Raw genomic sequence first — 24323 nt, 5'->3', positions numbered from 1 at the left:
AATTAAAAGCTGAGTTAAGGTAAATACAAAGTCTCATCTCTGACAGATCACTGAAAGGAGAAAGCTGTTAACTCTTCAAATATATACAAATCTCTAATATTCCTAGTTCTCAATAAACAAAGAATACTGAGAGAGCTAAGACTTTTCTGTTTTTAAAAAAGTACCTGCAAGTCCATCATTTCTCTGTCCAATAATTTCATTCCTATGCTCAATTATGTATGTAACAGAGTTCAAGGGTCATTATCTATGCACAAACATTCTACCTTGGAGAACATATTCGGAAATCCATCTCCCTGATGACTCTGCTCTGAAGGATTCAAGGCTGCTCCTGAAAGAGAAATAAGGGGAGCTAGATACAAAAAAATTTTTTATGTTCCTAATAAACTTGTTTTTATTCTTAGACTGTGAAAATAAATACCTTGATAGTAATGTTCATTTCTGAAGCTCAGTTTCATTCCCATTGAATGGTTACAAATTTATATGTATGAATAGCTTTCTAATGATCAAATACTATACAAACATACTTTGGTTCACTTTAAACATGAATGCCTACCTTAAGTTAGTGTTAGATATTGTTAAAAATATTAAAGTATTAAGTAGAAAATTGAAAGAAAAAAGCAACACTGTTATCATCTTTTTGCACATATATTTTTTATAATTATGGGATTATATTTCCTTGTGTTAGTTTATTTTTTATTCCATCTTGTGCCATAAAGTATTAAGGATGATTGTGTGTGTATGTGTGCATGTGTGTGTGTATGTTATCCACCACAAATACCCACCACTCCTCCCCAATTCTATACTATAATGTCTATCTGCTATAGTTCTGTCTGAACTGAGGTAGTCTATGTAGCTTCCTACAAAAGATAAAACCCTGCAAAATTTTGCAATCACTTCTGACATTTTAATTCAGACTTTAGAAAATTTTATTTCATCTTCTAATTTTTCTTTGATTGTATTTCAGTTTTCTTATAATATTTTCCTTAGAAGACTGAAAACAAAACACAATCAATTGATAACAAATCTCCTTGAACAACACTATAAACCAATTAGATCTAACAGACATCTATAGAACTTTCCATTAAAAAACAGAAGAATATACATGTAGTTCACAAGTGCACTTTGAACATTCTCTAGAATAGACCATAGGTTAGGCAATAAAATGAGCCTCAATAAATCGGAAAGAGTTGAAATCATACAAAGCATATTCTCAGACCACAGTGGAATTAAAATAAAAATCAGTAAAAGAAGGACATTTGGGAGAATTTACAAATACATGGAAATTAAACAACAAACTCAAAAATAACCAATGAGTCAAAGAAGAAATCACAAGGGAAAATAAAAGATACTTTGAGATGAATAAAAATGAAAACACAACATATCAAAACTTACAGAATGCAACAAAAGCAGCACGTAAAAGAAAATTTATAGCTATAAATGCCTACTTTAAAAAAAAAAAAAAGAAATAGCGCAAATAACCTAAACTTACACCTTAAGGAACTAGAAAAAGATGAGTAAATTAAACTGAAGAAAGCAGAAGGAAGGAAAGAATTAAAATTAAAGTGGAAATAAATGAAACAAAGAATAGAAAAACAAAAAGAGGAAAATCAATGAAACCAAAGTAGATTCTTTGAAAAGATCACAAAATTTTCTTTAGTTAAACTAAACAGGAAAGAGGGAAACTCAAATTACTAAAACTAAAAACAAAACAAAAACAAAAGAGGAGACATAACTACCAACTTTACAGAAATAAAAAGAATTGTAAGAGATCTTGCAGGCTAAGCAAGTTTGGGCCTGGTTCGAACTTGGATGGGAGACCACCTAAGAAGACCAGGTGCTACAGGTGTTAAAAAAAAAAAGAAGAAAGAAAAGAAAAAGAATTGTAAGGGAATACTATGAACAACTGTATGAAAAAAAAATTACATCACTTAGATGACATAAACATATTTCTGGAAAAACACAAATTACTGAAACTAACTCAAGAAGAAATAAACAATCTGAATGAACTTATAACATGGACAGAGACTGAATTAATATTTTAAGACTTCCCACAAAGAAAAGTGTAGGTCTGGGTGGCTTCACTGATGAATTATACCAACAATTAAAGAAGATTCTTTACCAATTCTACACAAATTCTTCCAAAATAGGAGGTATCAACTCCAAAATCATTCTATGAGGCCAATATTTTCCTAATACCAATGCCAGACAAAACATCACAAGAAAACCACAGACCAATATTCCTTATGTATATAGGAATCCATAAAATCCTCTACAAAATATTTGCAGACCCAATCCATAAAATCCTCTACAAAATATTTGCAGACCCAATCCAGAAACACATAAGAAGGATTACATACCATGACCATGTAGGATTCTCCCCAGAAATATAATATTGGCTTAATATCTGAAAGTCAATCAGTGGAATATACCATATTAATAGAATGAAGAACAAAACCCATAAAATCCCATAACCTATCATGGTAACAACCATAAGAATAGAAGAGAATTTCCTTAATTTGATATAGAGCATCTGTGAAAAGCCCACAGATAACATCATACATAATTGTAAAAGACTAAATGTTTTTCCACTTTAGATGAGGAACAAGAAAAGATGTCCGGTGTTGCCAATTCTATTCAAAATTACGCTAGAGATTCTAGACAGAGAAATTGGACAAGAAAAAGAAATAATAAATATCTTAAATAAGATGTTGTTGTGTAGAATAAAATTTCAAGTTTGGAGGCTGTAAGGGCACCAAAAGTCACTGTCCTTTTGTCGCATATAAAAAGAGAGGACAATACTTCACTGTCATATAAAATGGAAGATTCAAAATGGTTCTGCTAAGAAGCCATTTCATGCCAAAACTAAAAAACAATTGTTGATCATTGAAATATAAATGCAAAATGTGATATGTAAGGACTTGCATGCCAGAAATATGACAGCACTTAAATGTGGATACTTTTGAAGATTCACACTAATGTGACAGGTTTTCTTTGAAAAAAAAAAAAGAAAAGAAATATAATGATAGCAAGTAAAGATTCTAGTCTTTTGAACAACTTATGTCTTGAGATCTGAGGGGATGTTTTATGGATGTGAAAAAAACCACCTAATGGCAGCCACCTGAATTGCAGGAATAATGAGTAGGAGGAAATATAAGACCTTCTCAGTAGGACTCATAAGAAAGTCTAAGTCTACAAAGTGATCTTAGGACGGTGGCAAATGAAAGGTAAAAATTTTCTCTAAAATAAAAACCATCCCATTAAACTGAACGATTTTAAGAAAAGGTAGGTAAAATGGATATTTGGATGAATAATGAATTATTTAGATAACTGATAACTCTGTCCATGATAGCAACAAAGAAAGATGAATTAAAATGAAAATACAACATATCAATGTAACTTTTAATTAAGATTGCCAATTCCTAAATCAGTGAGTAGCTATCATAGGAGACATGTGTTCAGCAGGCTTCACTTAGTGTTTCCAATGAATCATTACATTGCTGCTTTTAACAAGCTATACAATTAACGTTTTTAAGATAATTCAAAGCATTCGCTCAATATATTGTAATTAAATAATACTATTTTCCTCAGCAAAGGACTCAGCCAGTCACCATCCTCCACTTCATCTCAGATTTACCTGTCTCCTGGTACTAGGGTAGTAAATAATTGTCTTTCCATCAATCAACTAATCTCTCATTTTAAAAAACAAAATCAATTTTACATGTGCAACAGACTGGGGGCTAAGAAGTAATCAAAAATGTGAAATTTTTGTATACTCACAGTCCACGAAATTCTCTGCTGCATAAATAAATAACAGAGAGTGAAAGATACCAAGAAATCTATTCCAGAACACTGAAGTATAAAACATATCCATGTGTTCTATCAAAATGGTATAAGTTTATATTGTAAACAGTAAGTTGTGTGGGTGATGTCAACGTCTGGAAAAAGCTCAGATAATGAAAAGGTATTGAATTTGCAGTTCCCAGGAACCTCTCCGCATTTTACTTGATTAGTTAGCTTCACAATGAAGCATTCTGCTGTATGAAACTATGTGAAGAAATAGTGTGCAAAAGACAAAAGGGATGAGCCAAATCATACAGATAATATCATAGTACAAGCCTGTTGGGAACTGTGTAATATTCCATTACCATAGAAAATCAACAATCTGAAGCTACAGTTTTCTGGTACAAATCTCTCAGGATTTCTTCTTTGTATGTGCAAAGCTTCTTTGGATCATAAGGTAGAAGCCCAAGTGCACTCAGTATATTATCAAAGAGCATGTGTCTAATATACAGAACTAAAAATACACGTGAATGAGAAAGTCAAAGAATAAGGGTACTGATTCAAAAGAGTTTCCAGCCGAAGAGCTTTGAGTCTTTACCATAAGACTCAAAACCACTTGAGATCATTCTTACTGAAGTGAATAAATCTAAAGTGGAATAACCAGAATAGCTGACATCAGGAGATTATTTTATTGACAACAATTAAATGAAGATAACTTCATGAGCTTTACTAATCAGGTTACTCTAAATATAAGGCATGCCACAGAGGATGTCAGAGGGAAAAATTAGGGCACCGTGGGATGGAAAGTAAACAGGAAAGGCTGAGCTAGAGACCATGGTGTAAAAAGAGCAGTATAGCTAAAAGAAATTCCAGGGCTATTCTGGAGGTATCATTTGCACTAAAATAGAGGGAGCGAATCCAATAATATTTTTTAACTTCTAATCATATTATAAAACAAATTGTAGCATTATCTATATTTTACTCACACTGTGATTCTGATTATATTTATGATACGAAGAGTTTAATAAAAATCAGTGTTTACCATGGTTTGCAATTAAATGGATAGCTCGATGATGCCCCATCTCCTGGAGAATCTGTAAAAGGTCACCGACGGTCTTGTTTTTCTGCGCCCAGGACCAAAGTAATTCTCTTGTTCCGCTTTTACCTTGGTCTACATATTTTTCAATGTGACGAACATCCAGCCAACTGCTTGAAAGTCGCTCCGCTGTGGAAATTGCAATAGGAAAAAGCAAAGAATAGTTTACTTTATTGGATTACTTATTTTGGTGTACCTTATGTGCTTTAGTTCATTTTGTTTATATTTTTTTTTATTTTAAACTAATTTCTGCATATACTCCTCACTCAACTTCTCCTAATGTTGAACTGCAGAAATTATTCTAATTTCTCCAGTTTTTCCAATGTCTTTTTCTCCTCTAAGACTCTATCCAGTTCCTTGTATTGTAATTAGTTATCGCTTCTTATTAATCTCCTCCAATCTAATGTTCCTCAGTCTTTCCTTGCTTCTCAGAACACTGAAATGCTATTGTATCCTTCTCAGTGCGTAATATCAAGAAGTTCATGATGTTCATATCTTATCACTGGTGATGTTAATCTTGACCACCTGGTTAAGGTCATACCTGCAAGGTTCCTCCACTATGAAATTATCTTTCCCTTTATAAGCCTTTATAATGAATAATTATGTTGAGAAAGATACTTTGAGACCATGGGAATATATCCTGCTTCTCAGATTTTTCCCACAAATATTTGCATCTATCGGTGGATCTTACTTATCATAATTATTACTGTGGTATTTGCTTAATGATGAATTTCTTTTTTCCCTCTCTTCTTCTGTGTTCATGAACTATAATTCTTTTGTAAGAAAGTGCTATCCCTTTTTCCCCATTTGTTTAATTTATTTATTTATATCAATATGGACTCGCGGATATTTATTTAATTCTATAAGTTAAAATACAATGCTATTGTTATTTATTTTGTTGCTAAAATTGTTCCAGCTTTGTCCATTCAGGTTGGCTCCAGTGTTCTTTGGACAAGCCCTATCCTTTTGAGTACACTGCCTTATTTTTCGGCTTACAAGTTGCTCTGGGCTCACTTTGTATTTCCTCTGCCCCAGCCCTGTAATTAATTACTATTCCAAGGAGTCCTGCTTCCTTTTATGAGATAATGGTGTTTAGAAGGCAAGATCTAATGCTAGATGTGCTCCTTGCTTCCCGGGTTCCATGGCTTCTAGTTCCCCAAGGCAGACAAAGTGAGGAAATATATGTATATGCACTAACCCACACATCTATATTTCTCTGTCTGTACACATATTAAAAACCATGATTTTACACTCACATCTCAGATTCCAGATCAACACCATATGGTACATTTTAATCTCTCCTCATTTATAACTTCATTCTCGAACAAGGAGATGTTTTGCTCTTGTTATCTATGATATAGTTACTTGTTTGTTTAATTCTGCTATGTGTATAAAGTACTTTCAGAATTGCAAACCCATACCCCTGTGAGAAACACAAGAACAAATCAAATTACAGCATTTCGTACAGTTCTTTTTGCCCTCAGCCTAAGAGTGTTCGGGCAAGAGTCTGCGTTCCAGTTACTTAGGTTAGTTCTTCCTCACTCCCTTCAATGCAGTTACTCATTTTACTACAATTAAGCTCACTTGTTGAAGTTTTTATGAAATATTATTTAAAATTTTTGTTTCATACTGTCTTACTGCTGAATAGCACTTAAAAGCTAATATCTAGACAAGATCAAGGGAATACTCTGTAGTGATATTAGGCTTTTAATTGCTCAATGACAGTGTTTACGACTTATTTAGGGCCTGGTATAAATAAAAATATTTTAAAGCTATACTGAAATCATATGAGTTTTTATGGTGCTCTGAATCAATAGGATTTTTCAATATAAAAAATTATACTGCCATTCTGCACAGCTTTCAAATAAGTGTATTTTAAGGCAAATGATGGAGAGAGATAACAAGTGACAGATAGAAAGGTGGCTTTCTTGTCCCTGGGACAATTCTCCCCGATTAGCCAAGCACTAAAATTAGCAACAAGTTTTGGGGCCAGTGATGATGATGGCAGCATTCCCTCATGCCTTAATCCTCCAGTCTAAAAAAATTTTAGGAAGCCAGATTCAGGTTTATGGATAAAATCCAACTGTCATCTGAGAGTGGTCATGGGTCATGGGAACCCCCCAACACATCACCATAATCAGTTATGGGAATCAGTCTCCTCTCCCTCTGCCACACACAAATTTGGAAGCTAACCTCCAGCAGTTTCCATGGTAACCTGATTGAAAGACTCATCTATCCACCAAAAATATTCTCCAAAGGCTGATGTTCTTTTAAAAGATGAACAGGAGCTCAAATCTGAGAAAAGTAATTAGCCCCATGGAACTATCTTCTCTTCAGTCTGTTACAGACTCCAAAGTTTTTTTTGTTTGTTTGTTTGTTTTGTTGTTGTTGTTTTTAATTTCTTAGGGAGCTACTACACCAGTTATAGTACATTTGAATCAAAACATAAGAAAGACAGATATCTTCTGCTTTAATACAGCACCCTGCCCTCCACATGTTCTGTCCTATAAGAGTTTTCTGGACTATTCAATTTCCTTCAACTTTATATTCCTGCTGAGACTATAAGTAAATGCTTAAAGTTGGAAGAGATCACAATATAAGACCATGACAGCCCCTCTTTCTGGGAGCCAAAAATTGATTTAGTAGACATTGCTAGCACCCATTAGTTTTTTCAGTCCTCTCCCCCATCAGAAAGGATTAGATTTTCCTGCTCTTTAAAGTTAGTTATACTTATGCTTCTTCCAGCCAGAAACATTGAAGAGTCAGGGTACAATTCGCCAGGCTCCCATCCCTGACACAGCAATGGTAAAAACACATGTCGATATGGGAGTGTCTCAAGATCGAAGCAGCCTGGAATGCTGGGCCACCACATGGAGGTCAGTTGTCCTGGGCTCTCAGTGATTTTCCCACCAGCAAAAAGTAAACCTCTGTTATGTTAAGCACTGAGATTTTGGTGGTGTTTGTTACTACAGCATAACTTAGTCTAACTTGACTATTACAAACAAAGCTTTATCTTAAATTTCCCATTATTTCAGTCATGTTTTATGCCAGAAGAGAGTGAAAGGGAGTGGTAACTTTTGTGAGTACATATCAAACACAGAATGATAAAGTCGAGACATTCAATTTGAAAGCATACTTACGTTATAGGGGAAAAAAACAGCTATAATAAAATGTCTGACATCATTAAGTTGGAATGTTTTTGCCCTCCCTCCATATTTTAAGTTCTGGCAAGAATACGCCAGAAAAAAGGAGTGGGGGATGCCTTTGGAACAAAAACGTTTGGCAAGACATGGTAACCCTAATGTATTTATCTTCGATGATGTACTCTGTCTGAGGCACATTTTTCATAAACATTAACTATTTCTAGAAGTTTTGGAGGAAATACTGCAAATCAGTGTAGTTCAAACATCTGTTGAGTACTTACAGTGTGCCAGTAGTATAGTAATTGCCAGCACCAAGTGTGAGTGGAGCACGAAAAAGGAGAGGGGGCATCATGAAAGTTTCCTAGAGGATTGGTTTCTGGAGCCTGAGCCAAGTTTATAACTATGAGTATTTGTAAAGAGCGGCTAATTTTTAAGGAATTATTGAATAGGGTACACTGTCCTGGGGAGAAAATCGATCAGCGGAGTTTCAATTTGAAAACAAGACAAAAGAATGAACTCTGAATCTCACAGACCATACTGTCTTCTAAGGAGAAAGTTGCCAATCAAGACAAAGTATCTCACAGACCATACTGTCTTCTAAGGAGAAAGTTGCCAATCAAGACAAAGTATCCCCTGGGAATATGATGGTTTAGTGGTGGCTTTTAGTAAGTGGCTTTGTTTTGCCATCTACTTATAGTACAAGTTCTGACAAATCATAGCCTCATTGAGCAATCTCATACTTTTCATAAGTAATGTCTTTTGAAGTAATCCTTCCTAAAGCATATAGTAAATTTGGTAGCTAAGCATACATTTGGTTGCCAAGAATTCAATAAATGGTGCTGAGAAAACCGCACAGATACATGCAAAAAAAATGAAACTGGACCACCTTCTTACACCATGTACAAGAATAAACTCAAACTAAATTAAAGACTTAAATGTAAGACCTGAAACCATAAAACTTCTAGAAGGAAACATAGGCAGCAAACTCTCCGATATTGCTATTAGAAATTTTTTTCTGATATATCTCCTTAGACAAGGGAAAAAAGAAAAAAATAAACAAATGGGATGATATCAAAATAAAAAGTTTTTGCACAGCCAAGGAAACCATCAACAAAACAAAAAGACGACCTATTGAATGGGAGAAGATATTTTGCCTACAATACATCTGACAAAGGTTAATAGCCAAAATTTATCAGGAACTTATACAACTCAACAACAACAACAAAAAAAAACAAACAATCCAATTAAAAAATGAGCAGAAGCCTGAATAAGTATTTCTCCAAAGAGGACATATGAAAAGATGCTCAAGATTACTAATCAATAGAGAAATGCAAATTAAAACCACAATGGGATATCACCTCACACCTGTCAGATTGGTTATCATCAATAAATCAAAACACAACAAATGTTGGTGAGGATATGGAGAAAATGAAACCCTCGTACACTTTTGATGGGATTGCAAATTGGTACAGCCACTCTGCAAAACAGTTTGGTGGTGTCTCATAATATTAAAAATAGAACTGCCTTTTGACCCAGCAATTGCACTTCTGGGTATTTATCCAAAGAAAACTAATACTAGTTCGTAAAGATCTATGCATCCTTATGTTCATGGCAGCACTATTCACAACAGCCAAGGAAGCAACCTAAATGCCCATCAATAGATGACTGGATAAAGAAGTTATGGTACATATATACAATGGAATATTACTCAGCTATTTAAAAAAATGAAATCTTACCATTTGCAATGACATGGATTGACCTAGAGGGTATTATTATGCTGAGTGAAATAAGTCAAATAGAGAAGATAAATAACCATATGATTTCACTTACATGAGGAATCTAAAGAACAAAAGAAACAAACAAACTAAACAAAAATGGACTCACAGATAACAGAGGACAAACTGGTGATTGCCAGATGGGAGGGGGCTTGGGGGCTGGGTAAAAATGGTGAAAGAGTGAAGTACAAATTAATAGTTACAAAACAGTCACAAGGATTTAGAGTATAGCATAGGGTATATAGTCAATTTTATTGTAATAGTTGTCAATTTAATATAAAAAATTTGATTGCTCTTTCCTGGCCTGCTGATTATAAGAGCACTGACTTTAAAACCCCTCCAGTTTTTTAAAATACTTCCTAGTCTCAAACTCATTGAAAGTATAATATCCCAGTGAGGTAATGCTAAATATCAAATTTCAGTAAAGGGAAAGTTTAGGTTTCTACCTTTTTTAGTAGTAAATTAATTGGCTAATACTTACAGAGTATTAAGCATAATGTACCATATAAATTAATAATTAATATTTACATAATATATAACAGGATTCTTTTTTTTTCTTTCTTTTCTGTTTTGTGTGTGATTTTTTTTTTTTTTAAATGATAAAGCAGTTCCCTCTACACTTTGAATCTTCGGGATAAGACATGCCCATAATTTAATAGGAGTGAAGAAAGAAGAGGGTGCCCTTATGGGCTGCCACGGCCAAGGAAGGAAATGAGGGTGATGGAACACTGGCAGACTTTGCAAACGGGGTGGATTAGGGCAAGGTTTAAATAGGCTGGGGCAAAAATGGGGAACTATTCCAGAAACAGAGAAAAAGGCTTGGGGGTGCAGAGGAGACCAGTATGCTTAGAGCAGAGGGTTCATGTTTAAGAAAAGGTGAACAAGATCTGTGAAGTCTCCAAGCTACCTTTGTAGGAATGTGCTTTGCAGATAGTAGACGTTCAATCCACATTTGCTGAATGAGAGGGGCTCTGAGTGTTAGCACAAGAAGTTAAATTTCATCCTGAAAGTAGCTGGGCCAATCTAAAATCTCTGAGAAGGTGATGCAAAAATGGAAGCTTTACTTTTTTTATAAGATCCATCTGGTGGCTATAGTAGCAGGAGTCTCATATACAATATTTGCACATAAAAAAAATATATAAACATTTTATAGTTCACAATTCTACAGTGGGAAAGGAACCATTTATAATTATTAAAGAAATTTGGAATTAACTAACTTTTCCAATCCCAAAGGATGTCCATTTCCATTTTTTTTTTTTTTTAATTTCTGAATTTCCCTTTTAAAAGTACAACAGGCCATGATTCTGTGCTCTCCGTGGCTGAGAAACTGCTAATGTAAGATGTTCTCCTTTAAGCACATTTCTGAGATTTAGCTGGAGGGTTTTTAATTCCCTAATGCTGATCTGGGACAACAGGTTCTGAGTTTGTACTAAGTCTAAGGGAAAGCTAGATTAGGCAAAGGCATTTTTTTAACAGTAAAGTTCATGGTATAAAAGGGACCCAGGCTGAGTTAATATGGATACTGTATGCATGATTGCTTCCAGGACTAGAAATGAAATATGTTTTCTCCTCTAACTGGTGATTCACAGTGCAATCTTAACAACTTTTCTCCAATGATGAGGCATTCTGAATAGAAATATCACTAAAGAGTATTATGATCATCCGCAAAATGTATAATTCATTTAGGTCAAATTCTTTAAAAACATCAGCTTCAATCTGATGCAAAAGGATGCACACTCTTGATCTTAATTATATTCCTCAGTATTCAGTTTTCTCATATTACTCCTTAATTTGTTCCCTTCCAAGACATAGAACTTTGTTTCTTCACAGTACTAAACGAAGAGTAAATTTTTCAATGACCATGTTGCTCAAGTTAAGAGCATTCTAAATAAAAAGATAAATTAAGAAAAATATGCTGTAGCGAACCATTGTTTAAAACCACTTTTTGGAAGGCAAATCTTTTGTTTGAAAGGCATCTTGGCACAATGTAAGCCAAAAAGTCGACCTGAGAAGTTCGGAGATTAGTTTATCTGAAGATATTATCTAGGTAGTGTTAACCAATGGGGAATTCAGCTGCAGAAATCACTCTTCATATGCAAATATGTGTCCAAAGGGGTTTTTTAAAATAACGCAACACACCCCTATTTGGAATCTTTTTATTTGCATTTAACCACATGCTAAAAGCCCTGGGAAATTAAGACTGCAAAGTTTGTTTTGAGATAACATAATGAGAAAAAGAAAATATGCCTATCTTCCTTCTTCCAACAAAGCACACAAAGAAATTAGGCAATTTTTTTAAAAAAAGAACATTTAAGATTCAAGATATTTTTAATTCCAAAAAAAGTAAAACACATTTCAAAAGTGTAGGTTAGCTCAACTCTTCTTTCCAGACTGTAGTATCAACATCCACTAGTTAAGAAATTTTACGAGAAATAATAATTCTCTATACTTAGGCTTATATGTATTTGTTATCCCGTATCTCGGTAGGACTACTATTCCATAACTGGGAAGGGCTGTGCATGATTTTTCAGGTAAACCTCCACCTGTCCTGCTCTCTCAATCCCATGTCCAGGTAAAAACCTAATGTTAACTACCTCTGGGAGAGAATGTAAAAACAGTTCACCCTCAACATCAATGTTTTCAGTCTGGAGCTCAGAAACTGTGTAATTTTATACTCCAGGAAGGATCAGCACTTATCTCCCCACACTACCTTTCCTCGTTAACTTCTTTATAGCATCTGCCTACATTAAATTGGAAAATCTTTACAAGCAAGGACCATGACTTCGTTTCTTGTACAATGCTTTGTCTAAGATTCTGCCAGAGAAGGTTTTGGATGTTTAACAGACATCTGTTCATTCATTAATTCATGAAATCAACAGATATTTACCGAATACCTATTCTGTACCGGGTACAATTTTAGATGCTAGAGGAGTAAGCAGAAAACAAGGCAAATAAAAATTCTCTGCCTTTATTAAGCTTATTTTTAGTTGGACAATAAACAAATAAACAAAGATAAAGTATGTGGGGAATGATAAGTGATGTGGACCAAAATAAAGCAGGAAAGGGGCATAGGGAGCGTGGAGGTGTCAATTTTAAAGGAGTAACCAGAGTAGGTAATAGTTAATCAAAAATATGAAGAAAGTAAAGAAGTAAGCCTCAAGGTTACCTGCAACGAAAAACTTCCTTGCATGTCCAAGGAGACAAATGTAGCTGGAGTCGAGCAAATAAGAAGGAAGTGAGAAAGCGATGGACGACTTTGGTGTTTACTGTAAGATGGAAAGCTACTGAATGATCGTGGATAGGATAGTGATATAATATACTTTACATGTATACTTCACTCACTGGTTGCTGTGTTGAAAAGAGATTGGAGGAGAGCAATGGAAATAGCAGGAAGCCCAGCCACGAGACTGCTGAAATTATCCAGGTGAGATCTGATGGTGGTTTGTATCAGGGTGGTTGTGGGGGCTGTGGTGGCTGTTAGTTAGATCCTGCAAGCAGGGTCAACAGCATTAACTGAGAGACAGGATGTGGTTTGTGAAAGAAAGCAAGAAGTCACAGAAAACTAATATTTTTGGCCTGAACAAATGAAGGATAGGGTCACCATTAACTGGGGCGGGGGAAAACTTTGGGGGAGGGGAGCATTTCTGAACTGTTAGGTTGGAGCTGTCTGTCCAATACACAAGTAGAGAGATGGTGCTGATGTTCAAGAGAGAGACCTAGGCCAGAAATTTGAGAATTATTATCATAATGGATTGTTATCATAGATGGATTTGGCAAGATAGTGGGTACGGTAGATAAACAGAAGACAAGAGGTCCATGGGCTAATCCCAGAGGTGCTCTAAGAGATCAGAAACGTGAAGAGGAAACTGTAAGAAGAGAAGTAAATAAAGAGAGTGTAATGTTCTAGAAGTAAAGAAAGTGCTTCAAGGAGAAAGGAGTGATCAACTGTATCAAATAAGATGAAGACTGAGAACTGACCATTGGATTCAGTCATGGTGACCTTGGACAAGAGGCACTTCAATGAAGCAGTGGGAGTGAAAGCCTCATTGGAGTAGGTTCAAGGGAGACTAGAGGAACTGGAGTATAAATAGCCCTTTGAGGAATTTTACCATAAAGAGGAACAGAAAAATGGGCAGTAACTTAGAGTAGAAGTGAGAGCTAGAGAGAACATTGTAAGATAAGAGAAATAACATAGTGGTCAAAAGCACGTAGGCTCTATTCCACTCAGGGAGAGGAAGCATAACACTCTATTCCTTACATGTGGGCTGCACACAGTGACTTCCTTTCCGAGAGTATAATATGGAAAGATCAGGGGACAAGAGTAATTAAAATGTAGAAACCTGACAGACACTACTTCAGCCATGGTTAACATCAACAGTGATAAGTCATGCAAATAGCATATACCCCTGACTTGATGTAATGAAAATGGCACTTGACCTCTGTAGTCTACTTCCCCCAAATCCATAATCTCAGTCTAATCATGAGAAAAATATCAGACAAATTACAGTCAAGGGACATTCTATGAAATACCAGTACTGACCAGTACTCCTCAAAACTGCCGAGGTCATCAAAAACTAGAAAAGTCTGAGATACTATCACAGCCAAGAGCTAAAAGATACATGATGACTAAATGTAATGTGGGGTCCTGAATGGGATCCTGGAAGAGAGAAGGGATATTAGGTAAAAATGAAGGAAACCTGAATAAAGAATGAAATTTATTGAATAATAATGTATCGATATTGTAAGAAATGTACCATACTAATGTAACATGATGATAACAGGGGAAACTCTGTGCTGAGTATATGGGAAGGATATAGAGTATTAGGAACTCTTTGTACTATCTTCTAAATTTTTCCATAATTTTAAAACTATTCTAAACAATAAAGTCTATTTAAACTTTTTTTTTTTTTTTAAAGGAACATAGGTTCTGGAGTCTAACCATCTGGTTAGAATCCTAATCTGTGATTTATGAGACTATGGCTTGAGGTAAAGTACTTAAATTCTCTGAGAGTAAGTTTCCTTGTCTATAAAATGGAAATGGGAAGAGTACTGACCTCATAGAATTTTTATGATAAACAAATGAGATAATCCATGTAAAGTGCTTAGCGCAGAGTGTCTGGCAAATAGTAAGCACTCAATAGATGGCAACTATTGTTATTATTATAATAACTATTTTAAATCTGTTTTGAATATTCAAATATACATTTAATGTGATCTTTACGTTTAATTTGTTTTAAAGTAATTAATAATTTCTATGATAATTATCTTTCCATTTTTGAGAGGAAGAAAACTGAATACAATCCATTATATAGTATCTATAAAAAGAATTTCCTTCTCATTGTATTTTAAGTGTTGAGAGGTTTTACAATGTGAACAGCTCCAAACAATTGTATTTAAATACTACTCTATTGTAATATAATGAAATGAGTTGTTATGTAAGGTAGTGTAAGATAAATAACATTTTCCAACTTGAGCTCCTGTTACCTCCATTCCTTTGTTTCCCTGTAGCTCATGTCTGACTAGCTACCCAACACTCCTACTTTCATTATAAAGCCATACAAGCATCAGCATCAACCAGAAAATATATTACCTTGGGATTACATTCTTTTTAATAACATACTTTATAAAAATGATTTGAAGATTAACATGTAGAACGTGTTTAAAGAAAAAGAGAATTAGTAGAGTAGTGAAAGGGTATGGAAAAATAATTGCTATATTAAAATGCTATTAAAGAAGAGAATTTGACCTAAGCTCCCAAACCAGGCTGTGCATCAGACTCACCAGTGTAGCCTGGCAAAAAACAGGAAGACGCCTGATTCTCAATGCAGAACTACTGAATCGACATTTCTGGGGATGGGGCTTGGGCATTTGGCATTTGTATCTTTAAAAATTTGCATAGGAGAACATTTCAGATCTTGCTCCCCAGCATATGTCATCAGGTTGGCTCAAATAAACGCTTATAAAGATTTTAAAAAAAAAAGTTTGCACAAGTGATTCCAGTTCATGAATGACTGGTCTTCTACCTTATTGTGTATACATTGATCATAGCACATAGGCTGCTGTATGATTTACTTTTGTCAGAGCTGCCTTTGTAAATACAGTCTGATATTCACCATAATCAAGAATCATGATCAGCTTGAGACAATCCTCCCTACTACTATTACAATTGTTTTTGATATAGAATTTGCATCTTCAGACACTCAGCTGTCCTGAGCATTAAAAGGATGGTCTTGTTGATTCAGTCCTTCAATACTCTCCTCTCCCCCTTCTAAGGTCAAGTTTTTCTCCCTGTAGCTCTTGCCCTCTTTCTCCTTTCACGGTGCCAACAGAGAAACTCAGCATATTTAACATAGGCAGTTGCCCTTAACTACCCTGATCTGAACGAGCTTTCCTTTCTTGCTGAGCCAACACTTCATGATAGAGCTGGTGTGCTCCAGGTCTCCTTTTGGAGCTATGTGGTCAAGGCAGTCAGTAGGCATAAGCCGCTACACAATGGACTGTAGCAAAGCATCAAGAAGTAGACATTTCAGATCCTTCCCCTATGAGAGGAATATACAAAGGAACAATGGCCAGACTACATATAAAAATGGAACTCTGACCCACAACGTGCATCCACTAGCCCAGGAAGCCAATCTATCATCTAGAGCAGGTGTCTCCAACCCCAGGCCATGGACTGGTACCAGTCCTGGCTTCGTAGGAACCGGGCTGCACAGCAGGAAGTGAGCGGTGGGCTATCGAGCGAAGCTTCATCTGTATGTGCAGCTGCTCCCCAGTACTAGCATCACCACCACAGCTCTATCTCAGATCATCAGGCATTAGATTCTCACAGGAGCACTGGTCCCTGGTGCCACAAAGGTTGGGGACTGCTGCTCTATAGGAACCAGGCTGAGAAGTCAAGCTACTATCTGTAGCCACTAGTGCAGAAAGCCAAACAATAACTCCTAGAGCAATCATGCTCAAATGGTCAGAACTTGATTAATAACTGATGGCTTCCCTTATTTTTGTCCCTGATTCTAACTTAGGGCCAACTGGAGAGAGCAAAAGATGCACCCCTAGACAATCGCATAGAATTCTCCACTTCTAGTTAACCCGTCTACAGTTTCCCCATGCCAACAGTCTCCAACTGGGGCATACCTAATACCTTCTCTTTTTTCCACTATAAAGCTTTTCTACTCCTCTGCCTGTCTTTGTGTCTCTGTCAAACACAGGTAGTGGTGGCTAACTTCCTTGCTTGGAATAAATAGCCTTTGCTTGCTCTCATTTGGGTGGTCTTCATTTATTTCCATAACTAGGAAAATGGGGCTGCATATTCGAAACGGCTCACTGAATTGTTCTCATGGCAGAAATATCTATAGCTTAGGGAGGTGGTAACATACAGCAGAAAGAGCATAGCAATACTTGTGACTTTGAGAAAGTTATGGTTGAGAAGTGGGAAGTATAGAGTGGCTGTGGGTAAGGACATAGGCCCTGGATCCAGACTGCCATGGTTCAAATTCTAGCTCTGCCACTTCCTAACTGGGTCATTTTGGGCAAATTACTTAACTAATTTGTCAGTTTCCTCACCTGTTAAAACACTGGTGATGATGATAACACCTGCATCATAAGGTGATTGGAAAGGTTACATGAGACAAGCTATGTAAAGTATGAATATCTAGATTTCAATGGAGAGAGAGAGAGAGAGAGAGAGAGAGAGAGAGAGAGAGAAGAGAGAAGAGAGATCTAGCAGCATTGAGCTGAACTTCCTGAAATGCAGAAGTGACCCAGGACTGAGTACTAACTGCCCCTTTTAGATGAGACATATTTTCTTCCATTTCCAGTCTCCACCAACCTGCTTCACTCATTTATGATACCTTCCTGACCCCATTCACTACCCAGTAGACTGAGCTAAAAACATTTTTCTCTCACAAGTTTAGTAACCCTAGAAAACCAATGAGCACAAAAACTGCTAACAGCATCCGTTTCAAAAAGATCTGGTGTGGGAGGGATCTTATCCCTCAAATGGATCCTGGAAATCTCTATGCTTTCCAGAAAACAAAGACTCAAGTATCCTTTTCTGAGGTTTTTACTTATTGATCACAATTTAAAATTATAGAGCTTATACTATATAAACAATTTTTATGTAACTAGAAGATCAATGCCACATTCAAGAAAGTGTGACCATATTCATCAACAACAAATAAAACTTTTTCTCTCTTAGGTCTTTTGCTATTCTTGGTAAGAAAAATATCTATTTCAGAGAATTAATTGTGTTTATTTTCAGCTAAAATGAGATGTGGCATCATGGAGTAACAAATCTAACCAGAAACGCCTGTACATAACAAAACAAAGATTTTTGTTTGAATCATTTCTGGTGACCACACTCAACGCGTCCAACAGTTTTACTCATTCTTCCAATGACTGCATAAGATGGAATTTTGATGCCAACTTTCTAGATTAAAATAAAAAGTTATTCTCTAGCATAAACCTTAATTCCACCAAATTGGATAAATAAGATATATTTAATTAAGAATACTGGGAGACATGTTAATTTCGAATAGTATTTTACTTTAGCATTTCACCTGAAATTTAGTTAAGGTGGGAGTGCACTGAAATACTAAACTCAGACATGGTTCCATAGTGTAGCAGTTAGCACATCTGCTTTACATGCAGAAGGTCCTGGGTTCATTCCGGGGTGGAGCCAGAGTCCATGGTCTTACAGCCATGCCATCCTGAGCAAGCCGATGTCAGGGTCGGGCCTGGTTAGTACTTGGATGGGAGACCACCTAGGAAGACCAGCTGCTGTAGGCATAAATAAGAATAAAGAAAGCACCAAAGGATATTTTAAAGTTATAAAAATGTTCCAACATGAAAATTATATCGTAGAGTATTTTGGCAATGACAAGAAGCCATCATATAGACGTTCGGACTTACATACTTTGAACCAATCAAGGCAAGAATAATTGATAAACATCAGGATTCACTTGGGTAGCTTTTCTTCCCAAGCCTCCGCTCACTTCATCTTGCAACGAAAGTCAAAGTTTCTTTGAAAGAAAAGGGGGAGACCTTGGGAGGCTCTCAACGAGTTTTGTAGCCTTTCCAAGACGAGGAAAGGCAGAGTGTCGGGGTGGGAACCCCAGGAGGCGGCGCCGCCCAGACGCCGGGGCGCGCGCTCCCCGCTGTCCAGGACCGCGCAGAGCTGCCCGGCTGCGCATGAGGCCCACAGGACGGAGCGGCGCGCGGAGGCCCCGCGTCCCCCGCCGGGATGCGCCCGCCGCCGGGGGCCGAACTTACCGAGGCCGCGCCAGCCCAGCGCGCCGTCGCAGCTGTCCAGGACCGCGCAGAGCTCGCCCAGCAGCGCCGGCGGCAGGTCGAACAGGAGCGTGTGCACCGAGAGCGCCCCGCGGGCCCCACATTTGTCCGCCGCCGCCGCCCAGGCCATGACTCGGTTGCAGGAGACCAGGGACCAGGTGGAGGAGGGATGCGGATCCCAGGCTTTTCTGCACGCCCGCTAAATGCCGTTACACAAACGCGGAAATCCTTCTTACACGACGGCGGCCAAGACAGCAGAACACGCCGAACCCAAGTCCTGGAAGGGGCGGGCCCCACATGACGCAGAGTGCCTCTCTCCCCAGATGCCCCCGGAGACGGCCGGCCTGGCGGCGGGGTCTTCCTGCCTCTGCTGATCGCTTCTCTTTGGCTTAGGTTTTGAACAACCCTTCCATTCCTCTGGGATTGGGACGTGACTGAAGAGGCAAAGCAAAGAGCGAGAGCTGGAGAAAGACCAGCGCTGCAGAACTAACAGCGGAGAGTCTACCACCCATTCTGCCTATCCTGGCATGACTGGTGTCTCTTGCAGTGGATGGATATGAGATCTGCCAGTACTTCCTTAAAAAAATTTATTTCGTTTTATGTCGGCCAGAAAACCTATCCGTTACGGAACACTTGCAGAACCTAGAAAAATTGAGAGAAGAAAGTAATCACTCATAGCCCCACTCAGCCGAAGGCAACCAAAACTCATTCTAAACGTTTTAGCACATTTTCCTCCTAACTTACTGAATTTAAACAGGTAAATGTGCATATATGAAGTGATTGTTGGAAAGGATACACACAGGCGAGAACAAGGTAGAGTAAAATTGTGGTCTTTTTTTTTTTTTTCCACGAAGCTGCCCCTTCTCCATACTGCTATTTGGTTTTACTATGTTCTTCTCTCCGTGGTTTACTGATGAAACGTCGTTCGACCACTTTTTTTTCTCCTTTACAAAATCTTCCTTTTGCTTTCAACATGAAGTTTAAGTAAAATTCACTATTGTTTTGAAATCTTCTACCGTTTATGCTGTAATATCCCCCCTGCAGGTGTGATACAAACGCTCTGACAAAGAGGAGATGCTTTGGAAGTGGTGAGAAAAATCCCCAACTTAATGACTGCCAAGAGTGGACAGTGACCACCGACTGAAAAATGTCAACACCTCTTTGAAACCTTTCAGATTTGTAGTGTTTGGGACTGGCGTCCCCTAGAGGTTAACAGTGATGATACACTATCATTTAGTACTACCTGAATTTCCAATCATTCTCAGGTAAAGCGCTCTACATCATATATTTGAAAATTGATAAAGGCAATCCCGTTTGAGAAAGTTTCTATATCCCTTTGTTCAAATGGCTAAGATCTTTTGCCCATCTATACACGCTTAAGAAGCCCTGTCCCTTTCAAAGGGACTACCTGAATAACATGAGCAACGGAGGCAAGATAAAATTAAGAATTTACAATTAAGAACAGGGGAGTCAAACTCAGATACACAGAGGAGCCAGGAAATCACAGTGGATGAGTGAAGTATCAGCAAGGCCTGCTTTACTAAATTTTCTGATTTACAAAGCAAGAATTTCATGTGAAAGCCAGATTATGTGAAATCTGTATAGATCATGGGAAATCTCTTGTATTTTCACTGTTAGTCGTTAGTATCGGACTATGTTCTCTCCCTATTCCCTAAAACTGCCTCTGAGTTTTTAATTCTGTACAACTAGGTTATAGCACTCACTACACTTTACTGTTGCTGTTATTCTCTGCTCTCCCCTCCCCAACCTCAATTCCTCCTCCTCATTTTTAGACTGTATAGCTAGCTCTTTCTTGCTGTAATTCTCAATACTAATCCTTCAATAATTAATTCTTGGTGACTTAAAATATATATGGAATAGATGAGGGTCTTCCCAACACCCTGGACTGTCAGTTCCTTGACTCCTCTCCTCCAGTGATCTTATTCTCTACCCTATTTCAGCCACTCACTCCCATGATCATCCCCTAGAACTTGTTATCATATATAACTTCACCTCATCCATACTTGCTATTTTATGAATCTATTCTCTGGTCATACCTCCTATCCTCATAATACATTCCCTCTAGTACTCTGACCTCAACAATCGTTCCCCTTCACCAGGATACCAAATCCAAAATTTTGTCACCTCAACCCTCTCGTTGTTCTCACTTTTCTCTTTATCCTTGAAGTCCACATTCAATTATTATAATACCTCCCTTGTATCTGCTCTCCATTCTCTTGCTCATCTCTCATTTTGTCGAACTCTCTTGGCAAATCTACCATCTTGATTAAATATAAATTTCCTATTTTTGGCTCTGTACCCATGCTACTTGAGTGTAGTTGGAGGGGGCGGGGAACAAATCCTATTAACTGTGCTTAATTTAAAATCAAAGCCATGACTCATAAGTGGGTCCTTCATGCTGCCAGGCAGTTACACTAAGTGCCTTTAGTCCATTTACTCATCTGGTCTCCTTGACAACTGTTTTATGTCTTTTCTTTCATCCTCAATTCCCATCATCTTCTCTCCAATCTTCATGCTCTGCTGATGGCCTTGAGAATCTTTGAGAATACTTATGCATCAGGAAAAAACTTCTACAGAATCTCACTACCATGTTGACCCACCTACCAGCATCTGTACCAACATCACTCTCCCCGTTTTTACATAGCAGAAATATCGAGGCTCCTATCTAAGTCTAACCCCTTCACTTGTACACTAGATCCTGTCTCCTGTCTCCTACTCAGAGACATCAAGGACAGCTGTTCTCCTCACTCTTTACCATGTCATCAATTTCTCACTCTTTGCTGATCAATTCCATCAGCATACATGTTATTTCTTCTCACTTCAAAATAAAACAAAATTTAAAAACCTTTGTTGCCACTTACTCCTATTTACCACCCCATTTCTTTGCTCCTCTTTTGTAGTAAAGTGTTGAATATGCTACTGTCTCCAATTTTTTTCCTATCCTCTCTTAAACCCACTCTAATTTGAGCCACCCCTTCCCCCACAGTACTCCACCAAAATTGCTCTCTTCAAGGTCACCTATATCCACATCATTCCTAAATATAATAGTTTTCAGTCCTCATCTTACTTGACCTATTAGCAGTTTTTGACGCAGATGACCACCACCTCCTTCTTGGACACATTCTTCATTTGTCTTCCAAATTCTCTTACATTTTTTCTTACTTTAGTAGTCATCCTTCAGCTTTCTTTTTTGACCCTACTCTACCCCCTTAAGTCTTAAAATTGGAGTGCCCCAGGGCTCAATCCATGGTTCTTCTATCTATACCCACTCCCTTGGTGGATCTCGACCAGTGTTGAGACTTTAAAACCACTTATCTACTGAGGATTGCCATATCCTCAGTAGATAAGCAGTGTTTAGCTTAGACTTCTCACTTGAACTCTAGACTCATATCAAAAATTGGAACACTTGATCATGCCTCCTGAACCTACTCTTAGTCACCTTTTCCCCATCTAGGTCACTCAGTCCTTCCAGTAGCTAGAACCAAAAACTATAGTCATTCTTGACTTCTCTATTTCTTAACAGCCTACTTTCAATACATCAGAAAATCCCATTGATTCTACTCAAGCTTTACCTAGAATTTGACACTTTTCCCCACCTCCATTGCTGCCACCCCAGGTTTGAGTCATCATCATATCTTGTCCAAATTACAGTAGTTGTCCCCTAACTAAAAGTAGTTTTCACTATTGCTTCCTACAGGCTTTCCTCATAACTGCATCCAGATTGATCCTTTTAAATGAAATCTGATTATGTCTTTCTGTTCAAAAGCCAACACTGGCTTCCAATTTCAGTCAGAATAAAAGTCAAACTCTTTATGCTGTCTGAATTCTCTCCCTGCAGCACACTGTGTTACCCTATGATATTGTTTCCTTGTTTGTTCTGCTTTAGCCACACTGTCTCCTTGCTGGTCTTTTGAATACATCCGACAGAGACCACTTTGGAACCTTTACACTTGATATTCTCTTGCCTGGTATGCTCTTCCCACTTGGCTAAAGTCTACCCTGACCTCCAAATTTAAAATGTGCATTGAGATTCGGGCTAGCATGTGATTGAAATAGGTAATAATATATGGCTTGAAACAGGGGACCAAGTCTCGTTCAGATCTCTCTTTCTCTGGATCTTAATAGGACATGTAGCAGTTTTGGCCATCTCTGGAACCATTTTGCAATCACACGAAAATCAATATTAGAATGAAGCGAGCCCTGGGGATGGTCTAGTGATAGAAAAAAAATAGTTTCATGATAACATCATTAGACAGTTCATTCTTTGCCTGGAGAATGTCCTGCTTATGGACTTATATGACATAAATGATCTTATTAAGCCAGTTTTTAAGCCAGGATTCTTGTTATTTGCAGCCAGAATATGACAAAAAACTATATTTGTTCAGATTGCTTGCAATTTGAGACTGGAAAAGGGCTTAGAGATCTTAGTCCTAAGACCTGCATTTTACAGATGAGATAACTGTTACTGGCTATAAGAACTCTAGATGCAATGTTTGTTAAAAAAAAAAAAATACAAAAAGAAAATGCTTACAAAAAAAATCTCATCATGTCATGTCATATAAGCACAAATCTTGTATATATTCCTTCTCAAGGATTTGGCTTTCTTTTCCTTACTACTAGGTAAATATCCCAAATAAATCTTGTATTAGTCAGTTCAGGCTGAAGTAAAATGACCTCATTTAACCTTAATTACTTCTTTAGAATCCCTTTCTCCAAAAATAGCCAAACTGGGATTAGGGCTCAACATATGAATTTTGGGGTGGGACACAAAATTCAGTCCATAACAAACCCTCTGCACATAAATTCAAGAAATGCATATAATGTTTATATATGAAAATATTCAGCATAGTTGGCTGTAAAAATATTATTTTTAAGATCAAATGGCTTTTCCTCAGGGTATTCTCACAATTCCATAGCATTAGTCTCTTATCACATCATCTTTCTTGAATTTTTGAGGGTTATTTTTTTTTTTTTGGCCCTTTATAATAATAGTTATTTTCTTCCTACATTACTGATTGTTTCTTAACTGACTCTTTCTCTGGCTTATACTATGCACCCACAGGCTGAATTCTTTGATCTTATTTACTCCAGATCTGAGAAATTTCATATGTCATCCTTCATCTATTATCTCTACAAGGACCACTCTCATATTTGTGTCTTCAGCCCTAATCTGCCCTACACATTCCCTTCTCAACTCTTGTCTCCAATATTTATTGAACA

General features: G+C 37.2%; 1 protein-coding gene across 5 annotated transcripts in view; it reads right to left on the bottom strand.

The window, feature by feature from the left end:
- IRAK3 (interleukin 1 receptor associated kinase 3) overlaps positions 1 to 24323 on the bottom strand; it is an 83465-nt gene that overhangs the window by 33578 nt on the left and 25564 nt on the right. For 2 of the 5 annotated variants that reach the window (XM_039865926.1, XM_039865925.1), the window contains exons 2-4: positions 19065 to 19724; positions 4823 to 5005; positions 264 to 328 (exon numbers count right to left, since the gene is read on the bottom strand). In XM_039865926.1, the coding sequence (XP_039721860.1) occupies positions 264 to 328; positions 4823 to 5005; positions 19065 to 19212 (396 nt within the window). In that variant the 5' untranslated portion in view covers positions 19213 to 19724. Of the gene's footprint in view, positions 1 to 263; positions 329 to 4822; positions 5006 to 18352; positions 18726 to 19064; positions 19725 to 24323 lie in introns of those variants that run through there. The other 3 variants (XM_039865930.1, XM_039865927.1, XM_039865929.1) reach the window with 3 other exon arrangements.

This window comes from Pteropus medius, unplaced genomic scaffold (genome assembly GCF_902729225.1).
Source record: "Pteropus medius unplaced genomic scaffold, Ma_sr-lr_union100, whole genome shotgun sequence".
NCBI lineage: Eukaryota > Metazoa > Chordata > Mammalia > Chiroptera > Pteropodidae > Pteropus > Pteropus medius.
Note: the sequence above shows the minus strand (reverse complement) of the source record. Positions and strands in the feature narration are given on the sequence as shown.